This window comes from Platalea leucorodia (assembly GCF_965183815.1).
Source record: "Platalea leucorodia genome assembly, chromosome: 12".
Classification (NCBI taxonomy): domain Eukaryota; kingdom Metazoa; phylum Chordata; class Aves; order Pelecaniformes; family Threskiornithidae; genus Platalea; species Platalea leucorodia.
Genome location: NC_138834.1, coordinates 12,596,209 through 12,619,704, shown reverse-complemented (window position 1 = coordinate 12,619,704; position 23,496 = coordinate 12,596,209). Strand labels below are relative to the sequence as shown.

Here is a 23,496-nt window from a genome sequence, read left to right as displayed (position 1 = left end):
ACGTCCCGCATTGCTCCTCCATGCCATGCTCTGCTCCCGGGGGGCACGGTGGCCATGACCCCCAGCCCTGGCAGAGCTGCCTGCACGTCGGAGGAGGCAGGAGGTCCCCCTGCCCGCTGTGCCGGCGGGTTAGTACGGTCCGGGGGTAACCATGGAAACTGTTTTTTCTCCATCCCTCCCTTTGCAGATGACTCGGGCGATGAGGAGCCCGCCTCGCAGTCAGACAAGAGCGAGCTGCACAGCACGTTGAAAACCCTCTCGAGTAAGCTGGAGGATCTGAGCACTTGCAATGACCTGATCGCGAAGCACGGGGCGGCCCTGCAGCGCTCGCTCAGCGAGCTGGAGAACCTGAAGCTGCCGGCTGAGAGCGGCGAGAAGATCAAGGCGGTGAATGAACGAGCCACGCTCTTCCGCATCACCTCCAATGCTATGATCAACGTAAGTGCTGCCAGCTGAGCCGCCGCGTTTGCGAGGGGGCAGAGGGAGAAGCGTTTTCCTCCTCCTCTTCCTCCGTCATCCTTCTTCCCTCCAGCACGGCCCCGTTTTCTCCCTGTGCACCGGCTTTCAGCAAGAGCTGTGCATTGGCGCGGGGCTCGGACATGGCCGGGAGCTCGTGGTGCCGGCTCAGCGCCACGGCGAGGGGATGGGAATTGGGAAGGTGCAGCCCAGGGAGCGGGCATGGGTGTGTGTAACCCCCTGAGACACAGGTCTGCTACATCCTTACAGCATGCTTTCTGGGGAGGCTGCTCCAAAAATAGGATATTTTGGATGTAAAGCCGGGTAAAGTGGAGGCTGGGGGTGCAAAGGGGTTTTCAGCCGTTCCTGGGGCTGGCACGGCAGTTCAGAGCCCGTTGCCCGCCGCAGATTCAGACCGACATCCCCATGTCCCTTGCATTCTCATTGACTTCCATGAAGCTGCCCTTGTTTTACAGGACCGGGGGATTTAACCCCCTCGGGGTCTGAGAGCTGTCTTGTGCCAGCTGTGCTCTCCCAGACCGCTTGGTTGGAGGTTGTGAAGCGTGTGCCAGCACCGGCGCTGCTCCCTGCCTTGTGCAGCGTGACGGTGCTTTCTGATTATTTTTTGGACAGCTTCTGTTTGGGGTGTGGATCTGCCTCCCTCGCAGTGAGACAGCCCTTCTTGGGGAGCCTGATTTTCCCTGGGGAGCTTTGGGGAGGGGAAGAGAGAGTAAAACTAAATAAAATATTTAAAGCAAAAAAAAAAAAACCCAACCTAAAAGCCTAACAGACCTCGAATAGTATATGAAGGCAGAGCTCGGGGAATTGTGAATGGAGCAGTGCTGTTGCTGTGCTGTCCCAGCCCTGAGCAAAAGGAGGTTGTGTGTTGGTTTATGTGGGCTTTTAAAAAATAATAATAATAATCCACGATGGGAGCTGGAGGGGATGCAGGAGCCCCGCAGTCGCAGCATCCTCCCTGTCCCCACTCACAAGATTTTGTAGCCATGGGGGGAAAGGGCTTCCTGAGATGGTGTCTTGCATTTTGGAGCAGCTTTGGGGGTGCCTGTGCAGTGCTCTCCCTGTGGAGAGTTTGTCAAAGTTTTTGGAGCTGGGATGGCAGCGTGCTGCGAGCGGTGCAAGGTGATGGCAGAACCCTCGGCACTGCCGGGAGCAGCGGGGGTTTGCTGTTACGAGGCAGACCGACAACGGGATGTCGGCAGGGAATTGCTGGGGAGAGGATTTCTCCAGCAGCCTTTTGGGAAGGGATGAGCAGAGCAAGATTTGCAGTGTCCAGCCTAGAGAGGAGAAGGTTGTGGTGGTTGTGATGGGATAAAAGCTTGTGCGAGGCTGTCTGGATGGTGGGAAATAGCACAAACTGTTGTGCAGGGAAAAAACGGTAGAAACGTGGTTTGTCCAAAACACTGAGCAGGTAAGAGGGGCCAGGGAGGGAGCGAGGCATGTGTCTTCAGGTGGATGTCAGAGATCCGTTTTTTACAGCATCCTTTTGTACTTCATCTCGAGGCGACATCTGAAGGGGAAAGGCTGTAACGTGGAAGAAGCAGGATGGGGTAGTAGCTGCGGCTCTCCCAGCTTGCTGATGAGCCCGTTGTTTTGAGGGGAGGTGACGGAGCTGTGAGCGGGGGGACGCTGACCCCCACAAAGCGGTGATGCTTTAGCGGGGATGGATTAGAAAGGCAGGAGGAGGGGGAGCAGGGCAGGGTCGTGGGAGCCGAGAGGGAGGGGGATCGACACCTTGACCACCCCATCATGGTGGGCTGGTGCTCCCAGCTACACTGTCACCTTTTCCTGCACAGATCCCTTTTTGTGCCTTGATTTATCATTCTAGTGTGGGGTGATGCCTTCTGTGAGCTCCCTGCCCAGGGAGTCTTATGGGATGGGGGGTGGTTCTGTGCAAGGCAAAGATCCCGAAATCTTCTGTATCGAAACATGAAATATCGCTACGGGGAAGCACATGGATTCAAGCCATCTCCTGGCAGTAGGTGAAAATACACCCTCCTCCTGCCCACCTTGATCCCCGCGGGCTTGTCATGGCCACGCATCCCATGGAAGCACAGGGTGCTTTTGATGGGCTGGTAGTTCCTCGCAGGAGAAATTAAACATCCCTCACCTGCCGGCTTTTGCCCAGAGAGGTCCCAGCCAGCAGCGGTGGGCTGGCACTCACATGTGGATGCTCCGCATCTGTGCTCTGCCCCGGCCCCAGCACCAAACCTCCCTGATCCGCTCCCACCCGGCGTGGTCAAATCCTACCTCCCAGGGCATCACCTCTGCCCATGCAGCAGAGATTGGCTTTTGCAGGAGATGCCATGGCTCACATCCACGCCGTGGCCAGCTGGGGACGGTGACACGCAGCACTACCCGTTCGTTGCCAAGATGGTGCTGCATTTGCTTCTTTTTTGTTTGCACCCCTGAGCAGTTTAGTGGGGTTTGGACTTGCGAGCCGTCGGCTACGACAAACCCCCAGGAGCCATCTCTGCCCCTGCCCTCTTCCCGAGCAGCACCGGGCTCATGGGAGCAGCCCTGGGCTCTGCGCTTCGGTTCCGCTCCTGGCTGGGACCTGTGCAGCCAGCGTGCCCTGGCAGTGGGCAAGGGACAGGGCAGAGCTGGGCTTTGCTGCCTGCAGTGGGAAGGGATGGATGCTCCGAGGCTGGCGCTTGCGGTGTCTGTCCAGCCGCCTGTGATCCGATTATGTAAATGTCCCTGGAGCCGCAGGGAGCGGCAGCAAGCAAGTAGAAATAAATAAATACATATGTAAATGAAAGAGCCTCGCTGCGAAGGTGACCTCCTTGCTGTGCGCTCTGGGTGCCTGCCTCGGCTGACTCCGGGTGCTTCTCTGGAGATCAGGAGGAGAAAGCGGCTCGGGCTACCCCTGCATGAGTGATGCTCAGGATGACGGAGGAAGATTTGGGCAGAGGCAGAGCGGGACGTGCTGGACCTTTGCGTTGCAGCTGAGGATCCGAAACACAGAGGGACTGACTGTTGCAAGGCTCAAATTTAAGCCCAGACCTCTACAAGCCACCTGTTTGCTCTGCTCCCATCCGAACTCGGAAATCTCACATAACATCACGCTGGGTGAGACTCGCGGCAGAGTTCAGCCTCGCTGGGACCAAGACGCCCCGTGTCAGCGGGGCTGTGAGAAGCAACGAGGAGGAGACGCAGAAAAGCAAGTTGCAGTCTGCTGTGGGGGAGGAGTGGGAGGTACGTAAAAATAAGAAGCAACAAACTAAAGGGATAATTAGGGGAGCAGAGACGAAGAGCACTGTGCTGAATTGCGTAGACTTGTCCAAGGAGCAGGGAAAGCTCCTGTCTCATAATTTAGCAGCAGACAGCAGGCAGGAGGGCCGTGTGGACACACTGAGGAAGCTGGTTTGGGTGTCAGGAAGAGCTTACAGGGGTGTGGGTGGTGCTAGAAATAGGTTTTTAATGGGAATGGGGTTTGCTATGGCAAAGCTTGGAGGCGGCCGAACTGCGCGCAAGTGTGCAATAGCTGCGCTCTTCCTTTGGCTCACTTTGTGCTTCCTTAAGGGACATGAGCATGGCGAGCAGCAGGGCTTGGCCCTGGCCCCGTGTGGCTCCTGGGTTAGTTTGCATTTTGCCTCGAGATTTATGAGGAGCGGAGGTGGAGGAAGGCTCTGCTGGGCTGGCGCAGCCTGAGCATGGAGGGGTGAGAGAGGCAGCCGGGCCAAGGCTGCGGAGCTGGGTGGGAGATGCTGAGCGGGCAAGATTTCATGAGGAGGGAGCCCTGCACGGGCTGGTGTGGAGCAGGTGGACCCAGGGACCCAAAGGACCCCACGCCTGCCCTTATGAGAGGCCACTGTGCCAGTGGTCGCCCACGCCCATCACGCAGAGGATGCCGGCACCCGCTTCAAGGCAGACTGACTTCCCCAGCCGGGTTTTCCTTTCCCACGGGAATGGGCCTGTCTGGAGCACCGGCACTGCAAGACATCAGCAAAGAGCATCCTTCAACTCTCTGAACTTGGAGGGAAGGTTTTTAAGTACGTGAAACAGTGCTTGAACCAAAAGCGAGATTGATAATAATATGTGCTGCTCCTCCCTGAGGGAAGGTGGCCACAGGCTGTTTGTTTAAGCTTCTCCGGGATGCCCAGCAGCATCCCAGAAGCTGCATCCTCCAGTCCCAGCAGCATTTCTCTCTGTGGAGCCCTCCGGGGCCGTGCTCCAGCTCAGCAGCAGTTCGGCGTGGCCCTGTGCCACATGCTGGTGGCTCGAGGAGCAGCCGACATCTCCCTGCAGCCACGCTCGGGGACTTTGAGTGGCATCTGCCTGGTGGAGGCATCTGCCGGTGGGCACCGTGGGTGGGTTTGTGGAGGGTCTGAGCACTGGAGCCAGGGGGTTACAGCTGCTCAATCAGTTTATTTGGAGACCTCCTGGGTGCCTCCGCTGAAGTGAGCTGCCTGGGCAAAAGATGCGCTTCCCCAGAGCCGCTCCTCTGCCTTCCCGTGTTCCAACTTCACTGCTGTTTTCGTGAAGTGCTGAGACTTCTCTGCCCCCGTGGGCATGCTGCTGTGATTAATCCATATTCCTAAAATTGTTTCCATATTAAACCGGACTGATGTTTAGTGCATGCTCTGAGCGGCATCAGGTTCACTAGAGCAGCCTCCAGTCCGGTGTGTAATTCCTAATGGTTTATTTTAGTGATATCTTAACTGCTGTATGTGTCTGTGTTTGCTTGCAAAACTGCTTAAAGCTGGTAGGAAACAGAGTCCCCAGCATCTCCCCCTGGGGCTCAGACGCCGGGGTGACCGCGTGGTCGGGGTGATGCTGCCGGTGTGAACCTGGCTGGGTCCTGGTGCAGAGCTGGCTGCCGGCACGGGTGGGCATGCGATGCCGTCCCTTGGGGTCCCCGAACCCATCATGACACAGGCAGGATGACGGACCTGGCTTCCTCTCTGCTGGCACAGTGCTCCCGGCAGCTGGGGCAGAGATGCTGAGCAGGGAGTGAATAGCAGCCTGCTGGGCTGCTCCCAGTTCACCCCAGTACAGCCAGTGGGGTTGGAGGAGCCCTCCACCCTGCACATCCTTATACCGCAGGGTTAATTAAGGCACCGCAGCAAGCAAGTGCCGGCTTCAACCCCTGGATTTGCTTCGTTAGCAGCAGGGATTGCCCCCCGCTGCCCTCGGTGGCCCCGAACAGATGCTCTGCGGCCTAAAATCAGAGCAAACCCTGCAGCAGGGCAGGGTTTCTCTTCCTGTGACTATTGCAATGGTGATCACGCAGGAGGAGCCTGTTTTCGCATGCCTGTGCTGTAACACAGCCTGTATTAATTATCTGTTCCGCGCTAATGACACGCGCACTAATCAGCGCATTGAAAACCATGTCACCGACCCAGAAAACCCCTGGCCTTGGGATTAAATCTTTAACCCAACCTTAATCCTCGTCGGATGAGAAAGCTGTGGCGAGAGGCCTGTGTATCCTGGGTGTTTCTGCTGTGGATGCACTGTGCTGATGAATAAGTAAGTGGTGGGTGCTTTGGTGTTGCCTGGGGGAGGTGGTGGAGGGTGACGGGTGTCACCCTGGGGTCCGTCCCTGCCTACACGGCTGGCAGAGTGGGGCAAGGGTCCAGGGAGCGGAGATGCAGAGCCCGGCCCCTGTGCTCGGAGATGCTGCGACTTTCTCTGGAGCATCCTTTATTGCTTTTTTAATTTAGAGGTGTGAGGGTATCTCTGATCAGATCTGTCCTGACGGGCAGTGCCTTCCTCCTGCTCCCTTCCTCATCATCATTTGCCATGGTTGCTGAGTCCTCCCAGCCAGATAGTATCACGTGTGTGGGTGCTCAGACCTTGTGCGTGTCCATGGGGCCTCCGTGCCGGCTGGGGCTTTTGGCTGGTGCTCCTGCAGACAGCTTGCTTTATCCTCACAGTGCCTTGGGGCTTCTCACCTCTTCTTCTGCTCCTCCTCCTCATTGTGTTCATCTGACCCCCAGGAGGCTTCAGACTCTGTCCTGGGGCCCCCCTCGGAGCCTCATGTGAGAAGACAGGGGACATGTCTGTCACCAGCACCCGAGGATGCCTCTCACAGCTCTGCCCTCCTGTTTTTTTGGCTGAGAGTGAGAACTTTTCTATTGCAGCTTCAGAGGAGAGTTTTGAGCATTTCTGCCCGGGCAGCTGCTGGATCAGCGGGGCTGCATGTCGGTGGGCTTAGCACGCCAGAGACGGGGATTGCACTGTCAGCAATGCCTGATGTCAATCAGCAGCTCTGCTGAACCGTGAGACAGCCCAGCCAGGCATTACCTCTGGTGTTAAACACAGCTCTGTAATCAGGTGAGCCCTGCCCATACCTCGTGTGATCCTCTGTGTCTGTGCCTCGTGGTTGTTGGCACCTTGGGGCAGGATGGGGACGTGGGGAGGGCAAATAGCAACGCATCGCTGGGTTAATCCCTTCTGCAGTTCTGCCCCTGGTATCACAAGGGATGTGTTCACCTCTTGCCTGGGCTGATGCACCGAGGTGCTTCTCTCCGGCTCCTTCCTCCAGCATCTGTTGAAGGAGAAGGCACAGAAATGGCAGCACTGCTCTCGCATGGATTTACCCAAGAAGTTATGGCACCGGGAGATGAGTGGGATAGAGGGGTGCTACCGCCAGACGAGCTGCTAATGGTAACCACTGCTCCTGCAGCACCTCTCGTACAGCAGAGCGGTTTGCAAAGGCATTGCACGAGGCTGAAACCGAGGTACAAACCGAAGCAGCTTCCTCCAGATCCCAGGGTCGGAGCTGCCCGCGGGCAACGCCAGCTGCTCGCTGCCACCGCAGCCGCCTGCCATGTGGTTGGGGACAGATGCTCTTCCAGCCTGGAGTTCGCTCCATCAGGCAGACGAGAAAAGAAGCAGCCAGTGAGAGCCTCATGAAATCTCTCATCGCGAGAGCCGTTTGCAGGACAGAGCTCTCTGAGCACACCAGAGCCAGGATCAGGCCTCCAGGTGTGCTAAAAGTGGAGACCGGCTACTCTTGCGGTGTTGGCTCTTCTGCTTTGCAGACTCCTGCGAGGGTCCCCATGCCACTGCGGTGGTTTTTGGTGGTTTGGGCAAGTGAAAAGGAAAGAAGAAACTGCAGCAGCCGTCTGGAGGTACCTCCCCAAGGGGGAAGAGCTGATGCCAGGAACTTCCCAGGGGGGTGATTTTTGGCACACGAGGCAGTGGAGAGGCCCTGCTGCTGGCCAGGCAGATAAGAGCATCAAAAGAAAAAGCCAAAGACATGAATGTTGCAAAAGGAGAGCAGCGAAACCCTGCAAGGGCATGATTCTGGGCTGGCCACTCTGCAGCAGAAGGTCCCAGCACGAAGTCTCAGCTCCCTGTGCATCTTCTGTACTGGTCCCGGCGTGTCCTTGGCACACTGCGGTGCCCTGACAAACCCTCCAGCACGGCCAGCGGAGGCCACCGTGCGCTGCTCGGTGAGGTTTGGGGTGGAAGGGGGTGGTACTGCCGGCACGCCGAAGCATCCAGCAAATGCCTTAGTTGTTTTTCCAGCAGAGAGCCATGCTTTGAAAACCAGACCCTGCATCTTCCCTGAGCCACAGCTCCCGGCTGGCATCGCTTTGGTCTGTAACCCGTGGGCAGCGTTGGCTTACTCTGCTTCTCAGAGCCATGATGAAAATTTCCTTTTATTGTGCCGAGTACGCGATGATTATGGATTCAGTAGCCTACATAAAGGCTGTGTGGGTACGGGATTAGAGCCTGTTAACACAGCCGGGCTGGCGGATTTGCCACTGTTTCACACTAATCCTCTCTTTATTGCACGGGGTGGATTACATGTCCGTAATGGCGCTTGCTGCAGGCAGAGTCTGGCCGTGGTGCCAGTGCCGGCCTCGGACTGCCTCTGCTGTTTTGGACCCAGGGTGAGGTCCTCTTTGAGGAGCTACACCGTGGGCAAGGTGTGTTTGGTTGGTTAAGCAGTGCTGAGCCTACCTCATGGCGGGGAACACTGGTGTCTTCGTGGCATTTAGGCAGATGGCCCAAAATAACACAATAAGGTAACAAAACTCCCAGAGACCCAACCATGAGACCAGATCTAACTCCCACCCAAGTGTAGACATCTCCATCTTGAATGTCTCCATCTTGGATGTCTCCATCTTGGACATCTCTGTTTGACTCTTGGGGAATCCACAGTCCCCAGAGAGAAACAGGCATTGCTGGGGCACGAGGTGCCACCTGGAACAGGACCGTCAGCGGTTTTGGGAGCACCTTGGGGGAGCATTGGGGGTCTTGCTGAGAGGCTGACATTGGCAGCATGCAGCGCGTGCTGCAGGTCACCACGAGGTGGGCTGGAGCCTGCTCTGCTCTGGTGTCTTCCCACTCCCCGTTGGGACACTAATGAGCTTTTCCATGTCCATGCATTTCTGTAGCACCAGTTTTGCCTGATGTAAAGCTCCATCCAATGTAACACTTAGAAGTATTCTTAGAAAAGCAATAGGGAGTGGGATGATCTTCAGCATCGAACTCACACCTACTGTCCTCACAGGCTTTTATGCAATGCCACCTCATTTTTTCGTGGTGTCGTGACCTGGTGAGGCTCAGCCCAGCACCTTCTTTCAGGCTCTGCTCTTGCCACCAGCCCTGCCCCAGGGAGAAGCAGCTCTCGATGTGCCTGCATCCTCCTGCTTCGGAGAGCTGGGATGCTCGTGAGGTGGCTGAGGGTCACTCCAAGGATTTGGGACAGATTTGCTGTTATTTAAGCAGTCTGTGTCGATCGGAATGTTTCCCTGTGCTGCTGCTTCTGGTGGTGTCCAGCCAGCCTGGCCTTGGGCCACTGGCACAGCTGTGGGTACCATCGCTGTCGTGGCAGATGACTACATTCAAAACCACGTCACGAGATGATGTGCGAGATGACTTGCGATTCAGGCTGGCTCCATCCTTGTATTTTCCCTTTTGCTTTCTGCTCAGAATATTGCGGGGGCAGGGGGATGACAAATTAACCCTCTCGCGGGGCAAACGCTCTGCGTATCTCACCGCTCTGAAGCCAAACCACTCATTTTTATGCTGTGCCATGCACCTGGAGCACTGATACAGTGTGAATGTGTTCAGAGCTAAAAAGAGGATCAGAAATCGCCCTTGCCTTGAGGGGCTGTTTTGCAGTAAGCAGCAGCACAGATGTGTCCCAGGGTTTTGATGACTCCAGGAAGGAAGGGAGCACTTATCTCCGAGGCACCAGACGCATACAAAATGGCAAGGCGCTCTTTCCCCTGATGAATGAAGTGATGGCTCTTGCTGTATAATTCACCATTGAAAAAGAGATGATTGAACGCATCTGGCGGTTGCCTTCTCTCATGTCACTCCTGAGCGATGAAGCAGTCCTTGTCCCATGCAAGCAAAGGAAGGGTTTGGTTGAGGAGCAGGAGATGTCACTCCCAGAACAGCGAGCACTTCCCCGGTAGGTTTTTTCTTGCCCAAAGGTTAGATTCGCAGGGCTGTTCCTCCGGGATGCTCAGGGCAGGTGGGACTGCAGGTCTGAGTGTGTTCCCTCAGCATCCATCAGCATTGTGTTGGAGGCGGTGAAATGCTCAGCTGTGCTGGGCCGTCCCTGAGACATTGTCATCCCCCGTGGTTCAGACCTCGGGGCAGAAATCTGGCACCGCCTGATGTGATCATTTGCACTTTCAAGCTAATTAACTTCGTCTCTGTGTTCTTTGTCTCTAATATTGACTGTTTGCTCCTGTCGAGGAACCAGGAGTGCTGCTGCTCTGCAGAGATGCCCACGTGTGTGTGACACCACCACCTTGGCAGGACGCGGCTGACCTCGGGTGATCGTTTTCAGCTGCATAAATAATCCACGGGCCATTAACGACATTCCTATTAGCCTGCAACAAGCTGTGAAATCTGGTATATTTGCTGTGACGAATGTGTGAAAAGTGCTAAATTTGCCCATCGTAGCGGCGACTGCAGACCATGGAGCTGGCAGCACCGCGTCTCGCCTCCTGCTCCCTGGCAGGGTCTTAATGGCACCTTGCCTCTTCCTCCATGGGAATTTGCAGAACCTGTGTTTTTTTCCCACAAAAACACACTCTTTTAGCCACTTTGGCTGTGCTCCTTGTCTTTATGGTGATTTACAGCCCCACCGTCCAACGCTGGATTACGAGCTGCTGCAACAACTTGTTCCAGCCATGGAGAGGAGGAGAAGCCACCTCCGTTCCTCCTGCTACCTGGTCGCAAGTAATACTGGGGTTCCCTGGGACCTTGCACCCGTACTGCAGGGGGATGGAGCTTGCTTTTATCTGTAGTTGCTGGTGATCTGCCAGCATTGCAAGGTGACAAGGGGTAAGCACTGGCTGGGATGTTCAGGGGTGATGAAGCAGCCCTGCCTCTTAGCCTTGCTGCCTGCTTAATTATTTTCAAAAAAGCTTGCTTGCAGAGTGGGAGAGCATCTTGGCCACTGCTCTCTGACCCTGACTTCGTGTTGTGACAATGCCGAGAAATGGTGTGGTCTCTGGGCTGCAGTGCTGGCGGTTGGACTTTGGAGCTCTGTCCAGCTCTGGCTCCGTGGCAAAAGCTGGGACATGTTGTACCACCTCCTGTAGCCCACCATCTCCTCTGTATGCGGGGAGGCAGCAGCTGGGGTGTCAGAGGATTAAAGCCAGTCTCGCGGTGGGGTGTAGGGATGGGCACAGCATCCTCTGCTGGTCCCTCTCCTCCTGCTTGCTGGAGGGTTGGTCATGGGGAGACCTTTGAGGAGGGCAGCACAGACAGTTTGTGCAGGCAGGGTAGGATGGGAGGGAGAAATCGCCTTTTTCTCCAGGAGACACTGAAAGCAGCCGACTGCCCTCCTGATGGACCCCACTCCGTGGTGTTAGTAGGTGGCTCCCTGAAACCCTGCATGCACAGGATCGCCGTGCCCCGTCCCTGCCTGGCTGGGCTGGGGGTAAGAGCAACCCCGTTGTGCGGGACTGGAGCAAACGTCGGGGCTGCCTGAACCCTGCGTGCATCCAGGCGCTGCTAAAACGCAGCAGCTGTGTTGTGGCGGCGATGGCTCAGGGGGACGTGGGCATATGGGTGTGATGTGGTCTCCCACCATGCTGCCAGGAAGCTGTGGGATGGGTAAGCTCTGCAGGTGATGATGGGGATATCTATATATCGGTTAACGGTTGGACTCAATGATCTTAAGGGTCTTTTCCAACCATGACGATTCTATGATTCTATGATTCTATATGAAGGCTGTATTCTTAGATGCGCTTAGCCTTGACACCCTGGCCGTATAGCTCACTGGGGAATTGCTTCTCTTTGGCTTTCATCCTGCAAACCGGTGGCTGTGCTCTCCTTTGCAGTACATTCATCAAGGAGCCTCTTGCCCACTGACCTTTGCGAGGATGGCCTGTGTCCCTGCGCCAGCGTAATGTGGATTTGCGGCTGTGTCTTGCTTACAACCCAGATCAGGTTCAGCTGTAACTAAATTTAGCTGCCACTCCATAAGGGTTTCATAAGCTGGATTTTGAGGCGTTGCTCCTGCTCAGCGACTGCAGTTGTTTGCACCTTTGAATGGGGGGATTAGTGAAATGAATGAGCAATGACGCGGATGCTGGAGTTTCAGCAGGGTTTGTGTCCCCTGCCCTCACCTTACTCTGCGCCAGGACTGGCCCGAGGCAGCCGGTTGTGTCCCTCCAATGTCACACAGGAGGTCACTGGCGGGGGCCATCCCTTTGCTCATCGGCCCCCTGTGGAGGGAGGATTGCTGCCGCCGAAAACTGCTGCCTACCTTTATCTTGGGTGGTTTGCAAGATGTCGCTGTTGGGGACAACGCGATACAACCCACCGATGGAGGTGGGAAGCGGTGATGCACATGAGCGGTGAAGCAGGAGGTCCCGGCTCCCCCTGGGTGCTCCCAGCCCCTGTTTGAGGGGAGGCCTGGGGGAGGTGGGTGGCTCCCTGGCCCTTCGGCCCCTGGCTTCTCCCAAAACAGAAGGCAGGGGGACGATGAGGGTGAGCAGCCTGTGGGTGTTTTCAGCCCAGATCCTGAGGCACCGGCTGAGCCGTTGCAGCAGGGTCAGTGGCACAGGAGAGGAGTGGAGCCTGGATTCATCCCAGCGCGGTGCAGAGCAGTGAGCCAAACCCATCCGAGGTCAGGACACAGGAGAGTGGGGACACGAAGGGATTTATCTCCTTCCCTGGGTCAGAGCTTGTCCTGGAACCTTGTCACGCCATCTCCCGCTGCAGCCGGTCCTCCTTGGCTGCCCCAGCACGTTGAGGTGCTGTCGTGGTTTAACCCCAGCCAGCAACTAAGCACCACACAGCCGCTCGCTCACTCCCCCCCGGTGGGATGGGGGAGAGAATCGGAAGAGTAAAAGTGAGAAAACTCATGGGTTGAGATAAAGACAGTTTAATAGGTAAAGCAAAAGCCACACGCACAAGCAAAGCAAAGCAAGGAATTCATTCACTACTTCCCAGCGGCAGGCAGGTGTTCAGCCATCTCCAGGAAAGCAGGGCTCCATCACGCGTAACGGTTACTTGGGAAGACAAACGCCATCACACCCAATGTCCCCCCCTTCCTTCTTCTTCCCCCAGCTTATATACTGAGCATGATGTCATATGGTATGGAATAGCCCTTTGGCCAGTCTGGGTCAGCTGTCCTAGCTATGCTCCCTCCCAGCTTCTTATGCACCTGGCAGAGCACAAGAAGCTAAAAAGTCCTTGACCAGTGTAAACTCTGCTCAGCAAGAACCAAAACATCAGTGTGTTATCAACATTATTCTCATCCTAAATCCAAAACACAGCACTCTACCAGCTACTAAGAAGAAAATTAACTCTATCCCAGCTGAAACCAGGACAGTATCCACCCCTTATTCCATACCATTTACATCATGCTCAGGTCCCACATTATCCAATACATCCTCATTAACCACCACCCCACTTATTCTATGGACCACTCCTGTAAAATGTCTGTAAAATGTCCATAAACATCCACAAATGTCCACATAATGTCCATTGGGTTCATTTAGTCCGTGACTGGGCTCCATCGGTGATGGTGATCACTCAGGACAGGAGAGGTGGTGTGTTGCGTGGAGTTATTGGGCACCAAAGCCAGCTCAGGTCGGGTTACTGCTGCACTTGCACTGCTTCTTGTAAGGCTTCTCCTCCATTTGTTCAGGTGGTTCCTGCTATGGTAATTCCTATAACATGCAACTCAGATCATGGGTTACAACAATTTAAAGGTATTTCCATTACAATCTCCACCCCTGGCCACTTTGGGCCAGGATTAACATTGCAATGAACTCCTCCCCTTGCTCCTAGCCTGGCTAGCAACAAGGGGTTCCTGTTATAGTAATTCTCATAACATGCAACTCAAATCCTGGGTTACAACAATTTAAAGGTATTTCCATTACAATCTCTACCCCTGGCCCCTTTGGACCAGACCATTGGGTTTAACACTGCAATGGACTCCTCCCCTTGCCCCTGCTTCGGCTTGGACTTATCCACAGACTGTAGTCCCTTAGGGGTTTACCTGCTCCAAGCGGAGCCTTGTCTATGAGCCACAGTCTCTCCAGGGGTATACCTGCTGTGGCATGGATTTATCCACAGCCACAGTCACTTAGAGGTGCACCTGTTCCCACATGACCTTCTCCATGGGCCACAATGCTTTCAGAGATATACCTGCTCCAGCGTGGCCTTGCCCGCAGCCACAGTCTCTTCAGAAGTAAACTTGCTCCACCATGGCCTTACCCATGGCCACACGCTTTGAGGTGCTCCAGCATGACCTCATGCACAGCCACTGATGCTTCAAGGTGTACCTGCTGCAGCACGGACTTATCCACAGCCACAGATGCTTCGAGGTGTACCCTCTCCAGCGTGGACTTATCCTTGGGCCACAATCCCTTCAGAGGTATACCTGCTGTGGCACAGACATAACCATGGCCACAGACTCTTCGAGACATACCTGCTCTGGTATGGGCTTATCCACGTCCACAGGCGCTTTGGGGTGTCCTGCTCCCACATGGACTCATCCACAGGTCACAGTCCCTTTGACTCGAGTTCACACTGGAGTTCCAGCCTGTCCAGTACAGCAGTGCAGAAACAGCAGCGATGCCCTGGCCATCTGCCAGCCCAGGCGCATGGCCATTGCTGTTATCAAAATGTTCCCAGGCACAGCACAGTAAGATGATAAGCAGTTCAGCAAGTAGCAAAAGCAAAAAGCAGCCACTAACGAGCACTATACTCTAATATACAGTAAGGCAAGCAAGCCTCATGGCAAGTACAGAAGCCTGCTGATTAATACCTAAACAGCAGTAACAGCTATAAATTCAATCTAGCACATTCTAATTAAATCTGTCATTATCTCGAACCCTTCGAGCCCCACGTTGGGCGCCAAAAAAGGACTGTCGTGGTTTAACCCCAGCCAGCAACTAAGCACCACACAGCCGCTCGCTCACTCCCCCCCGGTGGGATGGGGGAGAGAATTGGAAGGGTAAAAGTGAGAAAACTCATGGGTTGAGATAAAGACAGTTTAATAGGTAAAGCAAAAGCCACACGCACAAGCAAAGCAAAGCAAGGAATTCATTCACTACTTCCCAGCGGCAGGCAGGTGTTCAGCCATCTCCAGGAAAGCAGGGCTCCATCACGCGTAACGGTTACTTGGGAAGACAAACGCCATCACACCCAATGTCCCCCCCTTCCTTCTTCTTCCCCCAGCTTATATACTGAGCATGATGTCATATGGTATGGAATAGCCCTTTGGCCAGTCTGGGTCAGCTGTCCTAGCTATGCTCCCTCCCAGCTTCTTATGCACCTGGCAGAGCACAAGAAGCTAAAAAGTCCTTGACTAGTGTAAACTCTACTCAGCAAGAACCAAAACATCAGTGTCTTATCAACATTATTCTCATCCTAAATCCAAAACACAGCACTCTACCAGCTACTAAGAAGAAAATTAACTCTATCCCAGCTGAAACCAGGACAGGTGCTGCAGCATCACTCTTGGTGCTGCGTTGGGCATGGCTGGAGCATGGACAGGGGTCCCAGGGCACTGCTGGTGTGGTTGGGGCAGTGACAGCAGGGAGAGCATCTCCCACCCTTCTGTCTACTGCGAGGAGGGGACGCATTGACCTGCACATCCAACTATTCTGTCTGGGCTGGATCGTTCCCTGAGAAGAGACAAACCCTCGGGACTGGGGTCCCCTGGGACTCTCCCAGCTCTTGGTGCCCTCCGCGGGGTCCCTGTCATTGAGGACGGACCCCCACAGAGCCAGTGCTGCATCAGGGCTTCCCGGCAGCTGCGTTTCAAAAAGCTTTTGCAGCCGCAGTGGCTGAGATTTAGGGTGATTCGTACAGAGACGGGAAGCTGCTCCCCGTTTTGCTTGCACCCTGCGCCAAAGCAGCACGGTGGCTGTTGGAAATCCGGCTCAATGCCTGAGCCTGCTGTGCCGCTCTGTGGAGAGCGAATTTGCAATCCTTGCTTGCAAATATCCAAGAAAACCAGTTGGAGGGCTGTGGGGAGATCCCTCTTTGCAATTACTAGCTCTCCCTTGCCTGGATGCCGGTGGTGCTGAGCAGACGCCTGCTAACGGTGCGTGACAGCTGACACTAAAGAGCCTAAGGGTTAAATCCTGCCCTGGGCTGTGCACAGGTGTCTGCCAGCTGCCCCTGCATTAATGGGAGCTTTGCAGAGCACTCCAGGATCCCCAGCTACGCCCCCATCCTGTAGCTGGTGCAAGCTGGGTGCTGCCATTTGGGGTGCAAGCAACAACGGGTGACGGCCTGACTTGTTTCACCCATTTGCAGAGGATCGGTCAGAAATCGGGCGCTGGGTGCTGTGCCTGTGAAAGCCCTGTCCCAGGGACCTCACAGCCTGACCGGTTTCAGAAAATCCTGGAGCAGGTATTTTGTGTGCCTCTTGTGCTGCTGCGAGCACACTGGTGTCACCTGCGGGCCTGATCCTGGGCAACGGGGTGTGGGGTGTTGCAAATCCTGCGCTGGGGTTGCTGGTGGGAGGATCCGGGCTTTGAAGCAGCAGCTCTGGGGCTTCTCCTGCTGCCCGTCCCAGCTTCTGCTGCAGCTCTGTGCGGGGGAAGGCATGCGCAGAGCATCCCACCGTCGTGCCGCCTCCTGCTCCGGCTGTTGCGCTCGGTGAACGTCGCTCTTCCTTCCTCTCTTCCCTGCACGGCCACCCGCTGCTCGGCATCTCACCATCGTCCCCCAAACCCACACCTGGCAGGACATGCCCCTTTCCAACGCTGTCTTCCACTTGCCTTCGCTCCCTTCTCCTCCAGGACCATTTTCCTGGCCACATTTTCTTGCTCCACAGCGGCACCAAACAACCCCGAGAGCTGGTGGTGCTCAGCCAGCTGGAAAAAGCATCTCGGTGATGAATGTCACTGAGCGCGGTGGTGAAGCCGTCCCAGCCCGGAGCAGGGAACCTGGCCAACTGCTCCTCGTGAACGGTTTCCTTCCGGATTTGTTTCCCCTGGGAGCAGTGGGCTGGCCTCGCCGGTGTGTTCCACCGCACCGAGCAGCAGTGCTGTGCTGGCATGCCGGCTCTGGTGCGGTGCGTCCGTGGGCTCCTTCCTGCATCTCGGGGGGACGGGGACAGCGTGCTGCGAGGGGTTTCACTGGAAGAGGAAGGTGTGTCCGAGGGGAAGGTGCAGCTCTCTGGGCAGCTGTAACCAGAAGTAAGTTGTGTCGTGTCCTTCAGTGGGAAGCAGCAGCCAGCGGCGTTTTAATTACTGCTGCTGACAGCTGGGGAGGACGTGGCCTCAGAGGATGTCGGGTTGCGGCCGTGTTTGATGTTTCTTTGTCTTGGGGAAAGGTCAGCGTGGCTCCTCGCTCGAGCCAGTGCTGTATGAGCAAACACTATAACACAACGGCTGCCGATCTTGGTGTGTTGTTGGCAAAGGTGGGGACGGCCAAAACAGCCTCGGCTGAGGGGGGTTTTGTTTGCGCCACCGAAGGGGATGGAGCTGAGATGTGGCTGAAACGTCTCGGGCTGAGACCTCGCCCCTCGTGGACCACGCAAGCAACCATGGGGGCTGAGGAAAACCCGACATGGGGGTTGAGGAAAATCCCGGGCTGGGATTCATTTCTCTTCGATATCGACCTCCCTGGGGGAGGTGCCCGTGTCTGAGCTACTCGCCCCCGGCTCCCTGCAGCCCTGGGGAGCTCGTGGGCTGGTGCTGCCCCTGCTCTGTGCTGGGGTTCTGGGCCACATTTTGGCTCAGGAATGAGCTCTGTTGACAGAGATGGTGGTGGAAAAATACACCCTGAGCCCTGTTGAGTGCTACTCTTGCCTCCAGTGAGCATGCCTGTGAAACTCTGCACTGTCTGGCTGTAGAAAGTATAAGCCGGCCCCTAAATCCACATGGATGCAAGTTGTGGGATGCTGGCAGGAACAAGCATCGTCCCGAGCTGCTGTGTGGAGGTACCGCTGCCTCTGGCGGGGTCTGGGGCAGCGCGAGGACCATCACAGCCATCCTCCCAAAACCTCCCCACAATGCCGTCTGCAATGCCGACGGCCACTTCTTCATCGCATGGATTTTTTTTATATGGATGTAAATGAAGCCTCTCGATGCAGATTTCCCTTTGGGATACAGCATGGATCCTCTGTGAAGCTCAGAAGCCTTGGGATGGGAGGACTCGAGGTTTTATCTGCTGTGATTTTTATTTAGGACATTGACGTCTGTCGACTGATCGAATGATTTCTTCTTCGCATCCCGTGGCTCCCAGCACCCTGGCGATGTGCTGGAGGGCTGCCTTCACGTGGCTCCTCTGTAATTACCTCCTTTTCCCTTAATTTACCGTTATAACTTACAAACCATGTTTAATTCCAGCAAGATAATTACAGGTAATCTCCTAGCACATCGTTTTAAAATGCTCAACCCCCTGAGCCGGGGAGAGCCGGCAGTTTCCATCCTTGGTGCCAGCGAGCTGTGCCAAAATGCGTATTTCTGTGCCCGCTGCGTGCGGGCTGCCTGTGGAGAGGGACCTTCGGAGCAGATAATGAGCTTTGCTGGGCTGGGAAGGTCACAGCCGCTATCTCATTACTTGCCCTTGTGGTTTCATCCTCTTATCACAATGCATCAGCGTAATAAAAGAAGCCAGTGTGCCAGCTTGGGGCATGGGTTAGTTTTAACTGGTAGGAGGCATTAGCTTGAAGCTCGTTTTGAAGGCATCAGGGCAGGGTCTGCCCGTGGGCTTTGCGGCCGTGGGTGGCTGCCAACGGGACTTTTTGGGGTGGGGAGAGGAGCTGAGTTGCTTCTGGAGAATGAGGTGAAAACGCGGTGCGAAGCACCCTGAAAATCTGTGGTCTCCTCTCACATCTCCCCGTGCCCATCCATGCAGTCCCGTGGGGTCTGTGGCTCACGTGAGGAGGAGCTGGGTGGTCCCCGTCAGGCTAGGGGGGTGTAGGATGGGAGCACAGCTAGGAATTTGGTGGGACGGGACCCTGACACGTCCCTGCCTGCAATCAGAGAAACAGCAAAGCGGTGGTACCTGCTGTGTTGCTCCAAGCTTGCGGGAGCCGTGCTGCCCATCATGGCAGTGAGAATGTGTGAAGGGCTCCGCCCCTCTCCTTTCCTGGGGGATTTTCCACCCTTTCTCCTGGCTAATGATACAGCCTTAATGCCATTGCAATGTGTTGCTCACAGGGGAATATTTATTGAGCTCAGGCAGGTAGGTATCTCCATTGGTGCAACAGCACCACTGAGTTGCTTCCTAGAGTCGCTGATGGCCACAAATGGAAATCCAGAGGCTGAGAAGCTGACGCCGTAGGACAAACCCGCGTTGAGAGCTTGCAAACACTTTTTGGCTGAATTATTTCTGCCTAGCAAAACCACATGTAACTGCGTCTCATTAGAGAGCCTTAATGATGCTGAAGACTGATGTATGTTGGAGCTCGCCCTTGGGACACTTGCGTATACCCGTCCGCACTGGAGAAAATAGCAGGTTTGCAAGAGCATGGTCTGTGGGTTTAAATTCACCCCGGCCAGTTTGATGCTGGGACTGATCCTGCAGAAACGTGCCTGGGGACTGAGCTCTGTGCGGTGAGAGCGGGTGGGAGCAATCGGGGATGGAGATGACACAAATGTAGGGTCATGTCCTTCCATGCTGCGGATATTAGGAAGCAGGAGAAACTGGAGGTGGATACAATTTTTAAATATGAAGGGTTGCGCTGATTTTTTTTCCAAAGGACAGGTGCAAACTCGTGTTCGTCCTTCGTTTATCTGATCTGAGTTTGGTTCCTGCCTCTTCCCGCGACCGGGGGGCTCCTTGAGGTGAGGCTGGGGATGGTTGTGAGCTGCCAGGGGACGTGGTGTTCAGGCTGTCCCTGGAAGCACACACGCCCACCTCCTGCATTTTTCTTTATTATCCTGGGATATTCATTCCCTCTGCTTTGTGCTTCTTCACTTCAAATACGAAAACCTGATGCTTTGTGTCACTTTCCTGGTGGTTTGTTTCTGATGTTATTAAAGGAAAAACTTCTTTCCTTGGATGAGACTCAAATCCTGCTCCCATCCAAAGGAGAGGCTTGATGAAGAACTGATGAATTGGAGTTTTTCTTGGACAAATCCTGGTAAAATCATGGAAGCTGAAGCCCTGAGCCTGTTGCTTGACCAGGAGATAACTCGATATTCAGGTGCCACCTGCAGCCCAAATTTAGAGTAACCTGCCAAGAGCTGAATAAATCACATGTGAAATCCAAGTAGATGGAAACACAGAAAATAACTGAGTCCTGGGGATGGTTAGAAGTCTGTTAGACATTCAGAAGTCTCTGGTTTTAGTCCTTTTGAATAGTTTTGAGGTTTTCAGGCCAGTGTTTATCTAAAGAGGACCTCCCTTGGTATGGCGATGAGTTGGAGCTAGCCGAACAACAAGCACAGTTAGTCTGCCTGCAAGTTGCCAGCCTGCCTCCAAACTCCTGTAGAATTTCCATAAAAATCATATCTTCCTACTTTTAAACGTAAGCAGTTGTTTAGTGTGTCCCAACTTGCAGAGGTTTAGGGGACGGAGGGAGGGGGTGCAGGCCTGCCTCTGTGCTCAGCTTCACGTGGGGCTGATTGCAAAGGAAGTGGCGGAGCTGAGGGGACTCGGTGTTTCAGTCTAGTATGAAAAATAACCTAAAAATAGAGCTGTGAGGGCTGGCTCTCTCTTGTCGGACAATAGAAAGGCAGCTTGCGGGAGCTGGCAGCGTTCCCGTCCCCAAGCGGACGTCCTGCACCCGGAAATCTCCCACTGGGCGTCCGACGCGCCTGGGGATGGGCGATGCCTGCAATCGCAGCGGTGCTGAGGGGGACTCGAGGGGCTGCAGCAGCGGTTAATGCCACCGAGGGGTTCTCCTGTCAGCCAAGGTCGCGGTGTCCCAGCTGTCCCCTGCCTGGTGGCAGAGGACATGGACAGGACACATAGTGCATCCTGTGAGCCCTCCTTCCCTTGTGCCCAGCGTGTCTGTGTGTCCCCCCACGGCTGGTGGGTCCCAAGGGCCCATTGTGGAGAGGAGGAGGGCTTTTGGCCATGCTGAATGTGTGATGGGAGCCAGGCCAGGCCCTTGCTGTCTGCTGGGTTGTGCGGCTTTGGGGAGGATCTGGGCATCCTCCCTCTCTGCCTCCTTGAAGCAAAGGGCTCGCTGGCTCCCAGCTTGAGCATCCTCTTCTGTCTGTGGCTGTCACCCTGGGGACCATTGTCCTGTCTAGCTTCTCCTCATCTGATTGGAGATGGAGGTGGCTGCTCGAGATCTTAGGGCATCCATGAAAGGCTGGGTTTGGCTGAGGTTTGTGTGAGCCCAGCCTGGGCTCTCAGGGACTGGCGATGGGGCTGGGGACAGGAACAGCGTGTGGGGCTGGGGCATGGCAAGTCCCCGGATGGGACTCATGAAGGCTTTGTAGACTCAGAGCAGTTGTCCGTGTTGCAGCCATCTCCTTGGAGATGATTCGGGTTTGGATGGTCAGACTTGAACTGGTTTTAGCCCCGTGGGTACAGGGCATTGTGCAAAGCTCTGGGGTCCTGGGACAGGAGGAGGCGGGGTGGTTGGGAGTCAGCTCTGGAGTCACCATGTGCCAGCACTGGCTCCGTGACAAGCTCCCGAGCTGCAGGCCAGGTGCTGACATGTCTCTTCCTCCCCTCCAGGCTTGCCGCGATTTCCTGGACTTAGCCGAAACTCACAGCCGAAAATGGCAGCGGGTGCTGCAGTATGAGCGGGAGCAGAGGATCCGGCTAGAGGAGACCATCGAGCAGTTAGCCAAGCAGCACAACAGCTTGGAGCGAGCCTGCCGCGGAGCCCCTGGCCTGTCCTCCAGCAGCACCGGCATCACCAGCACTGCCAAGGGTGAGCGCCGGCGGGCCAGGCCGCGGGGCCGGGGCTGGGTCCTGTTACAGGGGCAGAGCCCTGCGGGAAGTGCCGGCTGGGGCTTTTGGCTCGATTGCTCCCAGCGAGTCAGCAGGGATAAGAAGGATGCACAAGGTAATGCCCTGTATACCTGTGATTTTTTTTTACTGGATCCCATTATGCCATAATTGTCCTGCTGCTCCTTGCTTGGGGACTTGGATGTCCCCAGGATATGGATGCAGGAGAGGGCTGTGTCCCCAGCTTTCTCGTGCTGTTTCAGAATATTTCATTAGCTTTAACCTTTACTGGCGGGCACATCCCCGGCTGCTGGAGGGCAGCCGCGGTGCTCGGAGGAAGCCCAGGGTTCCCTGGCACTGCTGAGTACCCTGCTGCTCAGGGCGGCAGTGGCACAGCCACAGCCCATTTGCTGGTCGCAAGAGTTACTGGGCAATAAAATCTAACAGCTTTGCATGTTCAGGCCAAATCTTCTTCCTTGTGGGAGGCATTAGTTACAGCCTGGTAGCCAAAAACTGCAAATTATGCCTTGTCTTATTTTTAAAGGATATATAGACTCAAGGGAGAGAATAGCGGCTGTGTGGGGGGGTGATGGCAGTGCCAGGCGCTGCCCTCATTCTTGTATGGCCTCAAGAAAACGTCCTCAAGTTGCAGCAGGGGAGGTTTAGATTGGATATTAGGAAAAATGTCTTCACTGAAAGGGTTGTCAAGCACTGGCACAGGCTGCCCAGGGAAGTGGTTGGGTCACCGTCGCTGAAGGTATTTAAAAGACGTGTAGACGTGGTGCTCAGGGACATGGTTTAGTGGTGGGCTTGGCAGAGGTAGGTTGACGGTTGGACTTGATGATCTTAAGGATCTTTTCCAACCTCAATGATTCTGTGGCGCAGCTGGGGAGGGCAGGGACAAATCCAGCCCGACCCCATCGCGAGGGGTGATCCTGCTCCTTTGGAGGAATGTGGGAATGATGCAGGGAAAGAGGTTGCCAAACACTGCCAGGAAGCTGAGCCAACTGCTGAGCCAGACAGGCTGCTGCGGCAGGGTGGCTGCAGCCGGGGCGGCTGTTCTGGTCCCTCCACGTGGCCTCGGCAGCGCTGCATTGGACAGCTGCGGCATCCCCCTTGCCGGAGCAGCAGTACCACCCAGAGGCCCCGAGAGAGGTGGTCAGCTCTGCCGTGTGCCCTGCACCGCCGTGGTTTTGTGGCAGAGCAGTGAAGCGCGCGGTGAGGCTGCGCTCGTGGAGCAGCGCAGCAAGGGCAGCAGCAGGGAAGCCGTACCAGGTCTGAAAAGTCACCGCAATTAATGTCTGCTCCTGGCTTCATAGCAATCTCTCCCACTGCAACAGAGAAGAGAAATGTTTATAAGTGCGGAAATGTTTATAAGTGCGGAAATGTTTATAAGGGCTGGAAAACCCGACAGCCAGGAACTCTCTCTGAGCATCACCTGAAACACGTGATTTTTTTTTTTTTTTCCATTTTAATCCGAACCGGGTTTCCCGGCAGACGGGGCGGTGCTGGAGTGGCAGCCGTGTTAGATATGGTTGGGTGTGCGAGTCTTACCTGTGTGTCTGGGTCAGGCAGCCTGGTGGCATTTTTGGAGGTGCTCCCGAGCACGACAGGGGAGCCTTGTGTGCCCGGATTGGGGAGCAGGACACACACTGCCAGGGCACATCCTTGCTTTTAGGAGCTGGAAATTGGTATGGCATCCTCCCGTCATGGAGTGGGATGGAGAGGAGTGGGACAAGCTGTTAAGGGAGGCAGCGTTGGAGG

At 55.4% G+C, this 23,496-nt stretch overlaps 1 protein-coding gene across 10 annotated transcripts in view; it reads left to right on the top strand.

Moving 5' to 3' along the window:
- Positions 1-23,496, top strand: part of OSBP2 (oxysterol binding protein 2) — a 135,350-nt gene that overhangs the window by 95,612 nt on the left and 16,242 nt on the right. For 9 of the 10 annotated variants that reach the window (XM_082324865.1, XM_082324863.1, XM_082324869.1 and 6 more), the window contains 2 exons: positions 188-438; positions 21,517-21,715. In XM_082324865.1, coding sequence (XP_082180991.1) covers positions 188-438; positions 21,517-21,715 — 450 coding nt within the window. Of the gene's footprint in view, positions 1-187; positions 439-6,600; positions 6,754-6,879; positions 7,878-21,516; positions 21,716-23,496 lie in introns of those variants that run through there. The other variant, XM_082324864.1, reaches the window with a different exon arrangement.